Source organism: Oncorhynchus mykiss, chromosome 11 (genome assembly GCF_013265735.2).
Source record: "Oncorhynchus mykiss isolate Arlee chromosome 11, USDA_OmykA_1.1, whole genome shotgun sequence".
In the NCBI taxonomy this organism is placed as follows: Eukaryota; Metazoa; Chordata; class Actinopteri; order Salmoniformes; family Salmonidae; genus Oncorhynchus; species Oncorhynchus mykiss.
Genome location: NC_048575.1, coordinates 46,959,345 through 46,976,372, shown reverse-complemented (window position 1 = coordinate 46,976,372; position 17,028 = coordinate 46,959,345). Strand labels below are relative to the sequence as shown.

The 17,028-nt window shown below is 43.7% G+C and overlaps 1 protein-coding gene across 2 annotated transcripts in view; it reads right to left on the bottom strand.

Annotated features, from left to right (window-relative positions):
- LOC110535778 (BDNF/NT-3 growth factors receptor) overlaps positions 1 to 16,363 on the bottom strand; it is an 88,624-nt gene extending 72,261 nt beyond the window's left edge. For both annotated transcript variants that reach the window (XM_036935577.1, XM_036935579.1), the window contains exons 1-12: positions 15,505 to 16,363; positions 8,132 to 8,206; positions 7,955 to 8,026; positions 7,389 to 7,457; positions 6,920 to 7,068; positions 5,077 to 5,213; positions 3,624 to 3,756; positions 3,130 to 3,432; positions 1,944 to 1,970; positions 1,701 to 1,712; positions 1,331 to 1,368; positions 889 to 988 (exon numbers count right to left, since the gene is read on the bottom strand). In XM_036935577.1, coding sequence (XP_036791472.1) covers positions 889 to 988; positions 1,331 to 1,368; positions 1,701 to 1,712; positions 1,944 to 1,970; positions 3,130 to 3,432; positions 3,624 to 3,756; positions 5,077 to 5,213; positions 6,920 to 7,068; positions 7,389 to 7,457; positions 7,955 to 8,026; positions 8,132 to 8,206; positions 15,505 to 15,719 — 1,330 coding nt within the window. In that variant the 5' untranslated portion in view covers positions 15,720 to 16,363. The remainder of the gene's footprint in view (positions 1 to 888; positions 989 to 1,330; positions 1,369 to 1,700; positions 1,713 to 1,943; positions 1,971 to 3,129; positions 3,433 to 3,623; positions 3,757 to 5,076; positions 5,214 to 6,919; positions 7,069 to 7,388; positions 7,458 to 7,954; positions 8,027 to 8,131; positions 8,207 to 15,504) is intronic.
- Positions 16,364 to 17,028: the final 665 nt, after the last annotated feature.

The window sequence follows — 17,028 nt, the reverse complement described above, 5'->3', positions numbered from 1 at the left end:
TATGCACACATATTGTACATGTATGCACGTATGCACGTATGCACTGCGAGGGAAGGCGCTGAGAGGGAGGAGAGCAATCGACGCCTCCAGTGGAACCTCATCCTCCACTTCCGCAGAAGAAAGGAGACACCACCACTGTCCTACTCTACAGCTTTCTTTCACACCTGTCACCCTCAGAGGGGCAATAAACCAATCAGTGTCGAAATAACAGGCTATACTGAGGCAGCTGTGGTCTTCCCAGATTCCTACATAGACTATCTTATCAAAAACACACACACTCATACACACTCAGGTCAGGATTCAATCCATTGCAGAGAGAGGATTTCAGGATAGTGCTTTCAAAAGTGCTTTTAGAATGCCATAGTCACACTTTGATCCTCATATCATTTTCCAGTTTGGTTCAGTATTAGTACAAACTAAGAGATTTGAGTGAGAGTGAGTTGACCCCTCCACTGTTTCTGCTCATGTCGGTTAGTATCGAAATCCTCTTAGGTAAGTTGGACAACAACTCGCGTTAGACGACAACAGCATCAGTAAAGACAGAGGTGGGCCACAGTGCACCGTTATCTTTCTATTTGGAATGCGCAATAAAGGTTTGCGGGATGATTAGTGTGGAACAAGACACAATGAGACATTGAGACGGATCACTGACATCCACATGCATGTTATTCACCAGCAACATCTGAGTACCTCTTTACCACCATTCAGACCCCACCCTATGCTTTTATCCCAAATGGCACCCTACATCCTACGCAGTGCCAGTGCCAAGAGAAGTGCACTATTTAGGGAATAGGCTGCCATTTCAGATTTGAGAGAAAGCCCCGGTCTTTCTATGCTAGCGATTGACATAGGTTACAGTAGTTTACAGTGTAAAGGGACTTACTGTACCTTTGATTCCAAACTTTGAGTTCCCCCCGAATTTTAGGATGACCAGCATCAAGAGGAAACCCGTGAAGGCTACTGCTGCAATCCCTACGACCACGTACACCTGAGGGAATGACACAGCTGTTGAGCTAGGAACACCACAGCTCACTCTGAAACACATTGTGCCGCAGCGTGTAGCCTACCAGCACCGAGACACATATGACACCAACCATATAGAAACATGACATAGAAATGTATAAAACTTAAACATACTGTCAACTATAAACACACTATATGGTACTATTAATAACAATAGTCCCGGTGAAACATACCACATTAAAACATAGGATATAAACACAAATGTTTAGCTCCCACAACAGCACTGCTCCCAGAACAGTTCTAAGGCTCACACAAAACACAAAACACAACACAAGTGCGCAACGAGGTGTCTTGGAGTGTGACTTACAGCAACTCTGTCTTCCGGTGGATCTAGGGGTGTGTCGTCTGTTTTCAAAGAGAAGAGAAGACAGCAGATGCTAAAGTATCCCTCATTTCAAAAGTCGTTGATCAAATATGCCTGCCCGTGTGGGTAGCACGTTAGTTGAAGGGGTGCCTACATAAGGACTTAATAAGAATATTTGTATTATGGCTTGCGGTTGTTGGCATAAACATTGCTGTTCACGAATGCAGTATGTATGGGTTGGGTTATGAAGTCCTTATGAAGGTACCCTTTCAAGTAAAGTGTTCCCTCTATGAGTGTGTCAGAGTGACATAGGCCTGTGTGCTTTGAAAGCTCCGCTGTGTGAATAGGTAATGTGAAGGGACTGTGACTATACCTGTAGTTGGGTCTGTGGTGCCCAGAGACAGTGTGACACGAGGAGAGGAAAGAGAAAAGAAAGTACTAACACTTTATGAGACAAAACGCAAAGCTCAGAAATCAGTTTCCAAAGCATTTCTCAAGTCAATAATCCTCAGGTGTCAGGACATCATAAAAGGAAAGCACCTTGGTTATTGCTAAACAGTTCAATCAGTAATTTAGACAGTCAATTTTCCACGTAAATATTTGAACAGCAACTCACCATAGTAAAGAGGTTCTGTCACTGTTCCTGTTGGGTAAAATACAAAAAGTACTTGATTAATCAATAAAGGTAATAGATTAGATAAGAACTCCGCTCACCTGCTTGTCTACTGTAGGTCTATAATTGGACACCAATTGAAAATATACTGAACAAAAATATAAACGCAACATGCAACAATTTCAACGATTGTACTGAGTTACAGTTCACATAAGGAAATCAGTCAAATGAAATAAATTCCTTGGGCCCTAATCTATGGATTTCACATGGCTGGGCAGGGTCGCAGCCATGGGTGGGCCTGGGAGGGCATAGGCCCACACACTCGGGAGCCAGGCCCAGCCAATCAGAATTCATTTTTCACCACAAAAGGGCTTTATTACAGACAGAAATACTCCTCAGTTTCATCAGCTGTCCAGGTGGATGGTCTCAGCCGGATGTGGAGGTTCTGGGCTGGCATGGTTACACATGGTCTGCGGTTGTGAGGCCGGTTGGGCGTACTGCAAAATTATCTACAACGACGTTGGAGGCGGCTTATGGTAGAGAAATGAACATTACATTCTCTGGCAACAGCTCTGGTGGACTTTCCTTCAATCAGCATGCCAATTGAACACACCTTCAAAACTTGAGACATCTGTGGCATTCTGTTGTGTGACAAAACTGCACATTTTAGAGTGGCCTTTTATTGTCCCCAGCACAAGTTGCACCTGTGTAATTATTATGCTGTTTAATCAGCTTCTTGATATGCCACACATGTCAGCTTGATGGATTATCTTGGCAAAGGAGAAATGCTCACTAACATGGATGTAAACAAATTTGTGCACAATTTGAGAGAAATATGTTTTTTTTTCATATGTTACATTTCTGGGATCTTTTATTTTGTTGCATTTACATTTTTTTCAGTATAATTACAGTTTTAAAATGTGCAGACGCACGGCTCTCTAGGAATTCAGTTTGACACGCGTCATATGTGAAATTTGACCCCTAGCCCCTCCCCCTAATAACTTCAGTAGATCTGAGAGGATTGGAGATAGATGTAAACAATATGGTAATACTGTAGCTCCATCTTACCATTTGATAGGCCAGGTGGAGTTGTTGCCATATTGCAGACTATCCAATTCTCTCAGAATGACACAAGTGGGATAGGGGTTTAATTGGGATTCAGAGAGTGGTTACACTACACAACACATACCTCCCTCAAAGGGGTTGTGCATGAAGTGGGCATTGACGGTCTTGCGGTCCTGTCCGTACTTGTTGCTGGCCAGCAGGGTGTACGGTCCGTTGTTGATGTGTGTGGGGCTATCCAGCTGAAGGCAGCCGTGGTACTCCCTCTCAGAGAAGTCATGGATCATGGTCATGATGTAGGGTCCCTCAATGACTGGCTCCCCGTCTAACAGCCAGCGGAGCTCGGGCTTTGGGTTCCCAGACATACTGAATGGGATGCACCAGTGGTGGTCCTGGTAGGCATCACTCAACTTACTGATGTTAGGGGGAACTGAGAGAGAGAGAGAGAGAGAGAGAGTGAGTTAGGGGGTGAGGGAGTGAGTGAGCGAGTGAGTGAATGAGTGAGACAGATAGAAGGAGAAGCCATAACGGGGAGAAAAGAAGGGGGAACTAGTTAAGGCAGGTGTTATTCTCATTCTTTCCCCCTCTTGCCTAGAGATGTGAGTCATGTTTGGAACTCACAGAGGATGTTGAGGAGGACTGTGGACTCATTCTCTCCCACAATGTTCCCAGCACTGCAGGTGATCTTACAGTTGTTGTCCAGGGAGGAGAGGTTATAGAGATGGAGCTCAGACACTTGGCCCGAGGTCTCAATCTGCAGAAGAACACACAGAGACACAGTGAGTCAGGTACCCATCTCACCCACATGACCAATGCTTTAACACATCAACAGTTATTTCTTTCGCAAACACAATACCTGTTGCTGGTTGTTAGTGATATTGTATGATCATGCTTTACCATTTATAAACAGATATCCTTCCCTAGTAGTTGTTGATTCTTTGACATCGTGCCATCTCTTCTGTATGAGAACCTATGCTAAACAAATGGTGTTACACAGCTAGATTAGCAAGTACCATTATAGGCCAATACTAGTGAATAATTGGTGTTAAAATCCATGGTGTTAAAAGATCTGCAATATGCCAGATGAGGTAGGATCCCTGTTCACCTCATTCAGCTGCTTGTCTAGGTAACACGCTGTTGCTATAGCTCTGCCATATACTCACGTGTGTGAGTTTATAGGCCTTTTGCCCTGTGTTTGAGACGTTTTGCCCTGTGTTTGAGACGGTTTGCTTTAGTCCTCCTCAACTTGAGGTAATTTTGCTATTGGCCAAGTAAGTTTGTTTTTCAAGTTAATTCTTTTTGTGAAAACATTTTCAGAATTTTTCTGCATTTTTGCATATTTTGGATCCAGTCTTCTCATCAACTTTGCTGTTAAAGATGGAATCTTCAGTAGGGCAAACAGCACCACCGCCGTTGTCGTTTATTTTTAGTTGATGAAGCGGAGGTGAGGAGCGTCGCACAACGTGGTGCAAAGAAAATTGCAGTACATTTCTGTTGTTCTACCGCGTTTGCAATGATGTCAGAGGGGAAATAACAGTGTTCATTGTTTGCAGTAACTTATTTGCTGTTGTAATGTCGCAAACAGACGTGGCAGTTTCACCATTAAAGATTCCAGCTTGAAATAAATAACACTTATTTTTGCACCTGCTGATGTGTAGGGCCAGGAGTTTTACTTGACCACGAAACACTTATTTTTGCACCTGCTGATGTGTAGGGCCAGGAGTTTTACTTAACCACGAAACACTTATTGTTGCACCTGCTGATGGGTAGGGCCAGGAGTTTTACTTGACCACGAAACACTTATTTTTGCACCTGCTGATGGGTAGGGCCAGGAGTTTTACTTGACCACGAAACACTTATTTTTGCACCTGCTGATGGGTAGGGCCAAGAGTTTTACTTGACCATGAAAAAATCTGTTTCTTGGTCAGGTCATGTGGTCAGTAAAACTCCTGGCCCTACTCATGGGTGTGTCTAAAATGGTACCCTATTCCCTATATAGTGCACTACTTTTGACCCGAGACCAATTTGAGCCGGGGCCATGGGCTTTCTGGTGGGGGGTGGCGTGGTGACTGACCTCATAGTAGGAGATGAGTGGGGTCATTTTCCAGATGAGCTCAGGAGAGGGCTCTCCGGAGGTGTTGCATGTCAGCACCACATCAGCACCCTCCTGCACCATCACCTTGGACGGGCTCAGAGTCGCCATGGGAACCACTGCCAACGACAACGAAGGGGAGATTCAATGCCATCTTAGTTAAAAATCACAGCACACACACGGCAATGGTCACACACAGATTACAACTCCATGTGTCTCGCAACTCCGATAAAATCGATTGGACTCTGTCTGGAGCCTCTCTAAAGGGAGACAACAACACAACAGACGTTGGAGGGGAGGGGACTGTGACCTGACTGTGACCTGACTATGTGTCCAATCAGAAGCTTGGCTGCCTCTTAGACGTGGTCAATGGCATGGGAGCGTCTGGCGAAAAAGGGCCAATGTCTGTCGAAAGTCCTGGCTGATGAAATGGACAGATCTCTTATCTCCACTCAGGGACGTCGCCAAGACTCTTAACAGCATGGCAACCCTCTCAATCATTCTAAAACCCAGAAAACTATTAATTTCAGCACTCAGAGCGCAATATCAGCCCTTACCATCTTATGCAACTCTCTTACAAGCACTGCCAGCTGGCACAGTATACCTTTACAATGTGTCCATCTTTAACAAAACACCCCGTGGGCTAAACTGGTTGCAATGGTTGTATACTGGTTGAAACCAGTTTTAGACACCAGTAAAACTATCAGCATCAACATCTCCAATATAAATACTGACAGGCAGCAGTGAAGACTATATCTTGGCCTCAGATAACCTCTGCATCCAACACATGAAAACTACAGCACTGAGCAGTGGAGCTCATATAGTACAGTATGATAGAGAGAGAGAGAGAGAGAGAGAGAGAGAGAGAGAGAGAGAGAGAGAGAGAGAGAGAGAGAGGGAGAGATGAACAGAGAGATTCACTGAAAATGGCGGAGAGATTCCCTGGGAGAGAGATGGTCAAGAGAGAGTGAGAGGGAACAACAGAGAGAATGACTGAGAGAAAGGGGGGTTGCAGGGTACTCAGTGTTTCTGGCTGGCTGGCAGCCATGCGGCATCGGCCTCTCCCGTGTGTCGTCTTCATACAACGGGGTCCCCCTGCCATCTTTCCAGGGGCCCGCACGTAACTGTGGCGAAGGTGAAAATAGCATCCTAATGGAGTGGAGGCTGGGCAGCCGGATCAATAAGTGTTATCAATGTCATTATATAGCCTCCTCTGTACCCCAGAGCGCACTAGTACAGGCCCAGGTTCCTTTGTGTTAATACAGACTGGTGAGAGTTACTGAGTGGAAGGGGGAAACTGGTCCTAGACCAGCTTTGGTTTGTGGGTACTCATAATGGGCAAATTTCACATTAGGATACAGCATGTGAATCTAAGGACAGCTTCCTTTATTCAGAAAAGCCCAGTAAAGGGATAGTTTTCTGACATTTTCACCCAACCTTAACTGTTTTCTTACCTCAAGAAGAGTTACGTCTTAGAATCTTAATATGAGCTCTTACGGAAAGCCTGTAAAGTAAACAATGCCCGAAAACTATTGAGTTTAGGGTTGGAAGGGCGTTGACTCTCTGGGTATGACTAACGAGGGCATGTTGTTCCAAGCGAGACACTTTAAAGAATGACTGTCCGTGACATAAGTTCTCTCTGCTGATACTGGATCTCCCAAGTCCAGCGTTGCCCACTCTCCATTATGACCATTATCTCTCTGTCTCTGACAGTAAGACCGCTCTGACATAAGAGGGGGGCGGGAGGGGGATGAGGGGGGGGGGGGTCATTATCAGGACGGGAAGGATACATTTTCAATAAAAACAAATCAAGTGGGGCCATTACTGCAGTGAGGGAGCTTGAGCCTGGTCAGGGGCTTCCTCCCGCCCCCCTCCGCTGTACATTGGAGGTCCTGAGCATCGGCCTCCTCTCCCAGCCACAGCTTCATCCATATGTTCTCACAGGAACAGTGCAGCGGGTTCCCTGAAAGAATCCTACACAGACAGAAACACAGCGCTGAGTGTCGATTCACACACACGGACACTGACACACACACACACACACACATGCACACATAAACACACGTATAAGCACAAACCGATGAGCACATCCGTGCACACACACTCAAATTTTTTGGGGGGATCCATGATGACACATTGTCAATCGGGGGTACATAAAACACTGCTGAAAGAGGGGGAAAGTTAAAAAGGGAGAGAGAGGTAGGGAGAGAGAGAGAGAAAGAGAGAGAGAGAAAGACAGAGACAGAGACAGACGAGTATTAGACAGAATACAGTTGATTTAAAAAGCAACTCACAGATTTGATATGTTTAAATGTCGAAATATCCTCCAAGACAGAGATGACAGGTTGTTGTCTTTCAAATTCCTGTCAATCAGAATTAACATTATTGACAATGCGAGAAAAAAAATATCCAAAATAAATTCTAAACTGTACAACCCTTCCAACAACTGCCCCGGGGCACAGATGTCAGTTCTACATCTAGTTTTGATTTGCATTTGGTTGAGTTGTTAACTAACGTGAATTCAACGTGAAATCAACCAAACATGCCACCATGTCATTGGATTTAGGTTAAAAGTTTAAAAAAACATGAAATTCCCTTACTTTAATGATACTTACTTTAATGATACTTACTTTAATAATACTTACTTTAATGACTTTTTTCAAACCCAATCAGTTTTCCACGTTGATTCAATGTTATCACGTATAATTTTTTGATTGAAATTAAATGGAAACAATGTTGATTCAATCAGTTTTTTCCCAATGGGTTGTCTGTCTGACAGTCAACAATTATTTTTGTAAGAACTCTAATTTGGCCTTCACATTGAGATAAATGTTGCCTTAGGCCTGTAGAAGCCACTCACAGATACTGAAGCTTGAGGTTGTTCTGGAAGGCCAGTCGAGATACATAGGTAAGCCGGCTGTTAGTCACAGTTCTGCAAAGCAAATACACACAAAAACATGATCATTCTGCACTAGTTGACAATCTGGGCCCCATCATGACCACAAGTATAAGACATCACATAGCATAAAAGACTTACAGATTCGTGAGGTTCCGGTAATAATGCAGGTCTTTGTCATTGATGGACGAGAAGCTACTTTGGTTTGCAATATATCTGTCAAAAATGAAATTGGGAAAAATAGGTTAGTTAACAGAAGTAGCAGGCCCACTGAACAACCGATACACATTTCAACAGATATTCATCCTTAAGAGTCGCTCGACGTACCCGTGCGCCAACGTAATTAACATAATTTTTAAAAGCTAGAGACATGGGGGGGGGGGGTTCGTATGAGTTGCATCTCAATCCACTGCATCAGCCTATGTCAGCCTTTCACATCTGCTGTGGAAAGTGGCAGAGCTACAGCTCTGTTTGTCATACCAGGAGACATCCCGAAAATCGGTCTTCTCGTGAAAACGTCGGCAGCGTCCAAAATGGTTTGGCCTACAAACTAACACGACCCCAACAAGCCCCACAGGACTCGTCTGAAGTCGGTACTGTGAATGTGCCAACTTCTGACTACAGCATCCAAACAGTTTGGGCGACAAAATAATATGACCGGACTATGGAAAGGGGAGACTCGTTTTGTTCTATGACCCCCACAATGTTCTATGACCCGGTACCAGTTTCAAAATGTTATGGAAGTATGGAAGTAGGTTTGTGAGCACAAAAAAAAGGGTGAAATAAAATATACAGTACCAGTCAAAAGTTTGGACACACCTACTCATTCAAGGGTTTTTCTTTATTTTTTTGTACTATTTCCTACATTGTAGAATAATAGTGAAGACATCCAAACTATGAACTCACTGTCTCTTCCTGAAGACAAATAATGTATACAAAATGCTTCAATCTGGGTCAGACCAAGGCATCTGTCCTCGTTCTCCTAGACCTTAGAGCTGCTTTTGACACCATCGATCACCACATCCTTTTGGAGAGATTAGAAACTCTAATTGGTCTACACGGACTAGTTCTTGCCTGGTTTAGATCTTATCCGTTCGGAAAGATATGAGTAAGTCACTGTGGATGGTTTGTCCTCTGACAAATCAATTGTAAGTTTCAGCGTTCCTCAAGGTTCCATTTTAGGACCACTATTGTTTTCTCTATATATTCTACCTCTTGGGGATGTCATTCAGAAACACAATGTCACCTTTCACAGCTATGCGGACTACACACAGCTGTACATTTCGATGAAACATGGTGAATCCCCAAAATTGCCTACCCTGGAAGCCTGTGTTTCAGACATAAGGAAGTGGAGGGTGCCAAATGTTTTACTTTTAAACTCGGACAAAACAGAGATGCTAGTTCTAGGTCCCAATAAACAAAGAGATCTGCTGTTGGATCTGACAATTAATCTTGATGGTTCTACAGTTGTCTCAAATAGAATTGTGAAGGAACTTGGTGTTACTCTGGACCCTGATTTCTCTTCTGACGAACATATCAATAATATTTCAAGGACACCTTTTTTACATCTTCGTAACATTGCAAAAATATGAAACTTTTTGTCCAAAAATTACGCAGAAAAGCTAATCCATACTTTTGTCACTTCTAGATTAGACTACTGCAATGCTCTACACTCCGGCTATCTGCATAAAGCACTAAATAAACTTCAGTTAGTGCTAAACACGGCTGCTAGAATCCTGACAAGAACCAAAAAAGTTGATCATATTACTCCAGTGCTAGCCTCTCTACACTGGCTTCCTGTTAAGAGTAGGGCTGATTTCTAGGTTTTACTGCTAACCTACAAAGCATTACAAGAGCTTGCTCCTACCTATCTCTCCGATTTGGTCCTGCCGTACATACCTACATGTACGCTACGGTCACAAGATGCAGGCCTCCTTATTGTCCCTAAAATTTCTAAGCAAACAGTTGGAGGCAGGGCTTTCTCCTATAGAGCTCCATTTTTATGGAATGGTCTGCCTATCCCTGTGACAGACTTGGTCTGGACCTTTAAGTCATTACTGAAGTCCCATCTCTTCAGTAGGTCCTATGATTGAGTGTAGTCTGGCCCAGGGGTATGAAGGTGAACGGCAAGGCACTGGCGCGACGACCTGCCCTTGCTGTCTCTGCCTGGCCGGCTCCCCTCTCTGCCTTTGACCCTATTACGGGGGCTGAGTCACTGGCTTACTAGTGCTCTTCCATGCTGTCCCTTGTAGGGGTGCGTCACTTGAGTAGGTTGAGTCACAGACGTGATCTTCCTGTCCAGTTTTGCACCCCCCCTCAGGCACATGTGGTGGAGGAGATCTTTGTGGGTAGTAAGTTGTCTCATGGTAGTAAGTTGGTGGTCTGTTGATATCCCTCTAGTGGTGCTAGGGCTGTGCTTTGGCATAGTGGATGGGGTTATATCCTGCCTGGTTGGCCCTGTCCAGGGGTATTGTCGGTCGGGACCACAGTGTTCCCCGACCCACCCGTCTCAGTCTCCAGTATCTATGCTGCAATAGTGTATGTGCTGGGGGCTAGAGTCAGTCTGTAATATCTGGTGTAATTCTCCTGTCATATCTGGTGTCCTGTGTGAATTTAAGTATGCTCCCTCGAATTCTCTCTCTCTCCCTCTCTCCCTCCCGGAGGACATGAGCCCTAGGATCATCCCTCAGGACTACCTGGCCTGATGACTCCTGGCTGTCCCCAGTCCACCTGGTCGTAGTGCTGCTCCTGTTCTGCCTGTGGATAATAAACCCTGACCTGTTCACCAGACGTGCTACATTACCTTGTCCCGGACCTGCTGTTTTCGACTCTCTCTCTCTCTACCGCACCTACTGTCTCGACCTCTGAATGCTAGTCTATGAAAAGCCAACTGATATTTACTCTTGCGGTACACGCTCTACAACCACTGTGATTATTATTTGACCATGCTGGTCATCTTTGAACGTTTGAACATCTTGAAGAACAATTTGGCTTTAAATGGCCATGTACTCTTATAATCTCCACCCAGCACAGCCAGAAGAGGACTGGCCACCCCTCAGAGTGTGGTTCCTCTCTAGGTTTCTTCCTAGGTTCCTGCCTATCTATGAAGTTTTTCCTATCCGCTGTGCTTCTACATCTGCATTGCTTGCTGTTTGGGGGTTTAGGCCGGATTTATGCTAATGAAAAAAGGGCTTTATAAATACATTTGATTGATTGATGAAATAACACATATGGGATCATGTAGTAACAAAAAAGTGTTAAACAAATCAAAATATATTTTAGATTTTAGATTTTTCAAAGTTGCCACCCTTTGCCTTGCAAAGCTGTCATCAAGGCAAAGGGTGGCTACTTTGAAAAATCTCAAATCTAAAATATATTTTGATTTGTTTAACACTTTTTTGTTACTACATGATTCCCAGCTTAACCTGGAATGCTTTTCTAACCGTCTTGAAGGAGGTCCCACATATGCTGAGCACTTGTTGGCTGCTTTTCCTTCACTCTGTCATCCAACTCATCCCAAACCATCTCAATTGGGTTGAGGTCAGATAATTGTGGGGCCAGGTCATCTGATGCAGCACTCCATCACTCTGCTTCTTGGTCAAACAAATGATAGTCCCACTAAGCGCAAACCAGATGGGATGGCGGATCGCTGCAGAATCCTGGGGTAGCCATGCTGGTTAAGTGTGCTTTAAATTCTAAATAAATCACTGACAGTGTCACCAGAAAAGCACACCCACACCATCACACCTGCTTCTCAACGCTTCACGGTGGGAACCACACACGCGGAGATCATCCATTCACCTACTATGCGTGTCACAAAGTCACAGCGGTTGGAACCAAAAATCTCAAATTTGGACTCATCAGACCAAAGGACAGATTTCCACCGGTCTAATTAATGTCCATAGCTCGTGTTTCTTGGCCCAAGCAAGTCTTTTCTTCTTATTGATGTCCTTTAGTAGTCGTTTCTTTGCAGCAATTTGAGATGTGTCTGTTACTTGCACTTTGTGAAGCATTTATTTGGGCTACAATCTGAGGTGCAGTTAACTCTAATGAACTTATCCTCTGCAGCAGAGGTAACAAAAAAAAAAACGTATATCTCTCAGATTTTTGGCACAAATTTGTTTACATTCTTGTTAGTGGCATTTCTCCTTTATCAAGAAGCTGATTAAACAGCATGATGATTGAACAGGTGAAACCTGTGCTGGGGACATCAAAAGGCCGTGCTAAAATGTGCAGTTCTTTCACACAACACAATGCACACATGTCTCAAGTATTGCGGGAGCGTGAAATTGGCATGCTGACTGCAGGAATGTCCACCAGAGCTGTTGACAGATAATGTAATGTTCATTTCTCTACCATAAGCCACCTTCAATGTCTTTTGGGCAGTACGTCCAACCGGCCTCACAACCGCAGACCATGTGTAACCATGCTAGCCCAGGACACTCGGCTTATTCACCTGCGGGATCCTCTGAGACTAGCCACCAGGACAACTGTGGTTTTGCACAACTGAATAATTTCTACATAAACTGTCAGAAACTGTCTCAGGGAAGCTCATCCGCATGCTGGTCATCCTCACCAGTTTCTTGACTGGCTGCAGTTCGGCATCGTAACCGACTTCAAATGCTCGCCTTCGATGGCCACTAGCATGCTGGAGAAGTGTGCTCTTCATGGATGAATCCCTGTTTCAACTGTACCAGGCGAGGGGTTTGCTGATGTCAAAGTTGTGAACAGAGTGCCACATGGTTGCAGGGGTTATGGTATGGGCAGGCATAAGCTACAGACAACCAACAAAATTGCATTTTATCAATGGCAATTTGAATGGTCAGAGATGCCATGATGAAATCCTGAGTCCCATTGTTGTGCCATTCATCCACTGCCATCACCTCATGTTTCAGCATCATAATGCACTGGCCCCATGTCACATGGATCTGTACACAATTCCTGGAATCTGAAAATGTGCCAGTTCTTCCATGGCTTGCATACTAACCAAACACGTCACCCATTGAGCATGTTTGGGATGCTCTGGATTGACGTGTACGATAGCCTGTTTTGTTACGTTACAGTCTCATTCTAAAACTGATTAAATAAATAATCAGCCACTTGGATTTGAACCTGATCTAACATCTCTGGAGAGACCTGAAAATATCTGTGCAGCAACTTTCCCCATCCAACCTGACAGAGCTTGAGATGATCTGCAGAGAAGAATGGGAGAAACCTGCCAAATACATGTGTGCCAAGCTCGTAGCGTCATACCCAAGAAGACTCGAGGCTGTAATCACTAAATACTAAGTAAAGGGTCTGAATACTTATGTAAATGTGATATTTCATTTTAAAATGTTTTATACATTTGCAAAATGTATAAAAACCTGTTTATGCTTTGTCATTAGATTGATGAGGGGAAAAAACAATTTCATTCAATTTAGAATTAGGCTGGAATGTAAGAAAATGTGGGAAAAGTCAAGGGGTCTGAATACTCTCCGAATGCACTGTATGTCCGAAAAATATATATATTTCCTGATCTTTGTTATATCTCCTAGATGTAGGAGAGACACTTCAAAACCTTATTCCTTCTGATGATTTTTTTTTACCTATAGGGGAAATGGCCGATAGTTAAGCTTATTAAAGAGCAGTGATACTAGCAAGAGCAGTGTGCGGGTTTCTTCTTTTGTTTCTCACCTACAGGGGTCCTAAAATTCCAAATCAAATAGCTAAAGGATCCATGGTATGACCATCTTAAAACAATTCCATATGTCAGGTTAGTAGACACCCCCCAACCACCCCAAAAGCTTAGACTTTTAACGTTTTTTTGAATGACTACCTCATGTAATTATCTGTAAGTCCCCTTTCAAGCATTGAATGTTTAGGTGTTTTTCCGTGATGGGAGTTTTTGATGAAGACTTTTGTCAAGGTAGTTTGAAAATACAAATTTCACAAATGGAGTGATGATTGTCAACATATAGGATAGGCCCTAACTCCAGTCGTCAACTTGTTGTCATTTTTAACAGTCGTCTATTCCATATAAATACATGTATTCAATATTTTATCAACAAAACATTTTTTAAACGTGTATATGCTTTTTGCATATGTTTACACTGTAACCTTACAATAGAGCGCGAGGTAGCCAAGTGGTTAGGCTGTTGGGCCAGTAACCGAAAGGTTGAGCTGACAAGGTAAACATCTGTCGTTCTGCCCCTGAACAAGCCATTTAACCCACTGTTCCCCGGTAGGCCGTCATTGTAAATAAAACTTTGTTCTTAACTGACTTGCCTAGTTAAATAAAGTTAAAATATATAACTTTTTGAAATAGAGGCTATGCATCAAAGGGTATGCTATGGTCTTGACAAAGAGATGCTCACACCATGTCCTCAGCATTCCTCAGCATGCTCTACTTTTGATTCTCTGTTTGTCTTCAGCTCTGAAACGTGTGTGGAAATTAATTTAGTCTACTCTACTCTATTTTTCAAAATAGATGCAAAACAAATCTGAATATATAATTGTAGGCTTTCGGGCCCATTGTCCTTGCAAATATTTGCGGGATTAGGACTACACCTCTTCCCGGAGCCACCGTGGAGCGTCGATCGGTACCGATAGCACCACAACAGTCTCCCTCGCGGTTCAGTAGTCCCCACCGCTCTCACACTGACATATACACTCGAGCGCGTGTACCCGCACACACACACACACACTCTCTCTCTCTCACACACACACACATTTATTTTCCTAACATCACTGCTGCAAAAATATAAAATACGTTTTATAGCCAATTCAAATAGCCCAACTTTTGACTGAGAATTGGCCATTCGATTGAACCTTCAATTCTACTCCTTGATAGCCTAAAACGCATAGGCTTTTTTCACTTCTTTATCGTGTGCCGATTAGGAAGGTTATGTCTGGTCATTCCACCAATGGTGTGCCTTTTGAATAGTGTAACCTGATTTTTTTTAAAACGTTGGATTTCCCCTCCTTTTAACATTCTGTCATAAAAAGCACATGTTCACAAAACACCAGAACGTGGCCAAAAAAAAGAGTAGAACTAGCTCACCTGCTTTTACACTGTGGTTTGACTATAGGATGTATTACAAAGGAACAGTTTCACGACATTAAAATGAGAGTTCAGTTCATTTAATAGGGTTTACCTTAAAATGAGGGACAGGTGTAAATGAATCACATAATAATCTTCAGAAATGACTGTCAGAGAAACAGCATAACTAGAGTTGTGCAATGATGATGACATGTTTTAGAAATGTTGGGATTATGTGGATGCAAATCTTCCTAGAAGTCATAGAGGGTGCATGGAAGGACATGTCACAATTCAGATGTATTGAATTCTCATGTGGTCTATATTAAAGGGCAATTGAATTAATATAATAGGCTTTTACGATTCAATATTGTTGCACAATTGCTACTTAAAATATCAAAGTGACTCAAAAGGCACTCGTTTCGTGGAAGACACATCTGTCATAGGCCGAGGCCTGTATGTTGGGTCCGTTGATGGATCATGGACAGTGACTCACATGTCGGTAATGTTGTCCATCTCCAGCTCCGACTGCAACACGGGAAAAGCCATGATACCCCGCTCCTGGTCCACACAGGCGACCCTGGTCCCGCTGCAGGAGCAGGACGCGGGGCAGGCGGCCCCGAGCCTCCACAGTCCCATTAGTACGCAACACAACCCGAACAGAAACACCCCACTACCCCTCCGAAAGGCGCTCATCTCGGCTCCCTCCATGCCCGACCAGGGACGGCTTGGATAAACCAAGCTCCAGCAGAAAGAGACGCAGTCAAATGCTCAATCCAGACGAGCAGGCACCAGCCGCTCTCCGCGCAAATGGGTGAGATGCTGAAAATGGGTTTATCCGTTCCGTTCGTCTCCACAAGAATCCAGCCAGTCACTCAAATTCACATTGAGACACCGACGTGTGTGTATGCCAAGGATTCTCTCTCTCTCTCTCTTTCTCCCTCTCTCTCTCTCCCTCAGTCAGATGACACTGGCACTTATAATTCCACACAAACCCCTATGTCCTGTGCAGGTCTGCCAGAGGCAGAGCCGTGGATGAATAGATAATGAACAGAGACAACGGAGCCGAAAGCGCACACCGTTTATTGTTGGGTTGTTCAAGCAGTGCACCGAGGAGGAGGCGGCGCGGGTAGGCCAACCAACATCAAAACATACAGCATGTTATAGATCGCCGTCAAGAATACGCCCTCCAGCCATTGTTTTAGTTCCGATTCCACGCTGATTGTTCCAGATGGCCAGGGGTTAAAGGGCTCTCCTCCCCGTCATTCACCGGCGGTCTTGTGTTTAGAACGAGACGAGATGTGTCTCGATGTGTCTCGGTCGGACGAGATGCGGTGGTGTCCTTCTAGGCTATAATGGACAAATAGCATAACATCGGGCATGAGAAATACGGGACTAGGTTTACAGCCAGAGTGTATTCGAATAGAAAATCATGTGTTAATTAAAAAACTAAATGACAACGCAGATGTGCATCTGCGTCAATGACATTTGACTTATCCCACTGGCACAGCGGGGTATAAGGGCACTACTCTCAGTCACCAATCATTCCCTCTTTAGTCGCCGTGTACCAGCCTCCATCACCTTATTAAATCATTATGCTCCATTTCATAACCATAAATATTTCACCCGGCATGTAGTGAATCAATAACATGTCATCTGTAATGGAGGGACATTGAAAATACATCTAAAAGCTAAGTTAAGTTAAGGTTCTAAATTAAACGTTAAAAATATGTATTTTCCAGATGTTTAAATCTGGTTAATTTTCGGCTCTGAATGAAACTGAAAAGAGGTCATTTAGCCTACAGATGTTGAATATATATATTTTTTGGTAATTGACTGTATGGTCAAATTTCCACTATACATACAGTGCCTTCAGAACGTATTCACCCCTTGACTTTGTTCATATTTTGTTGTGTTACACCCTGAATTCAAAATGGATTACATATTTCTGTCTCTCATCTATACACAATTCCCATAATGACGAAGTGAAAACGCGATTTTAGAAATGTTTGCAAATGTA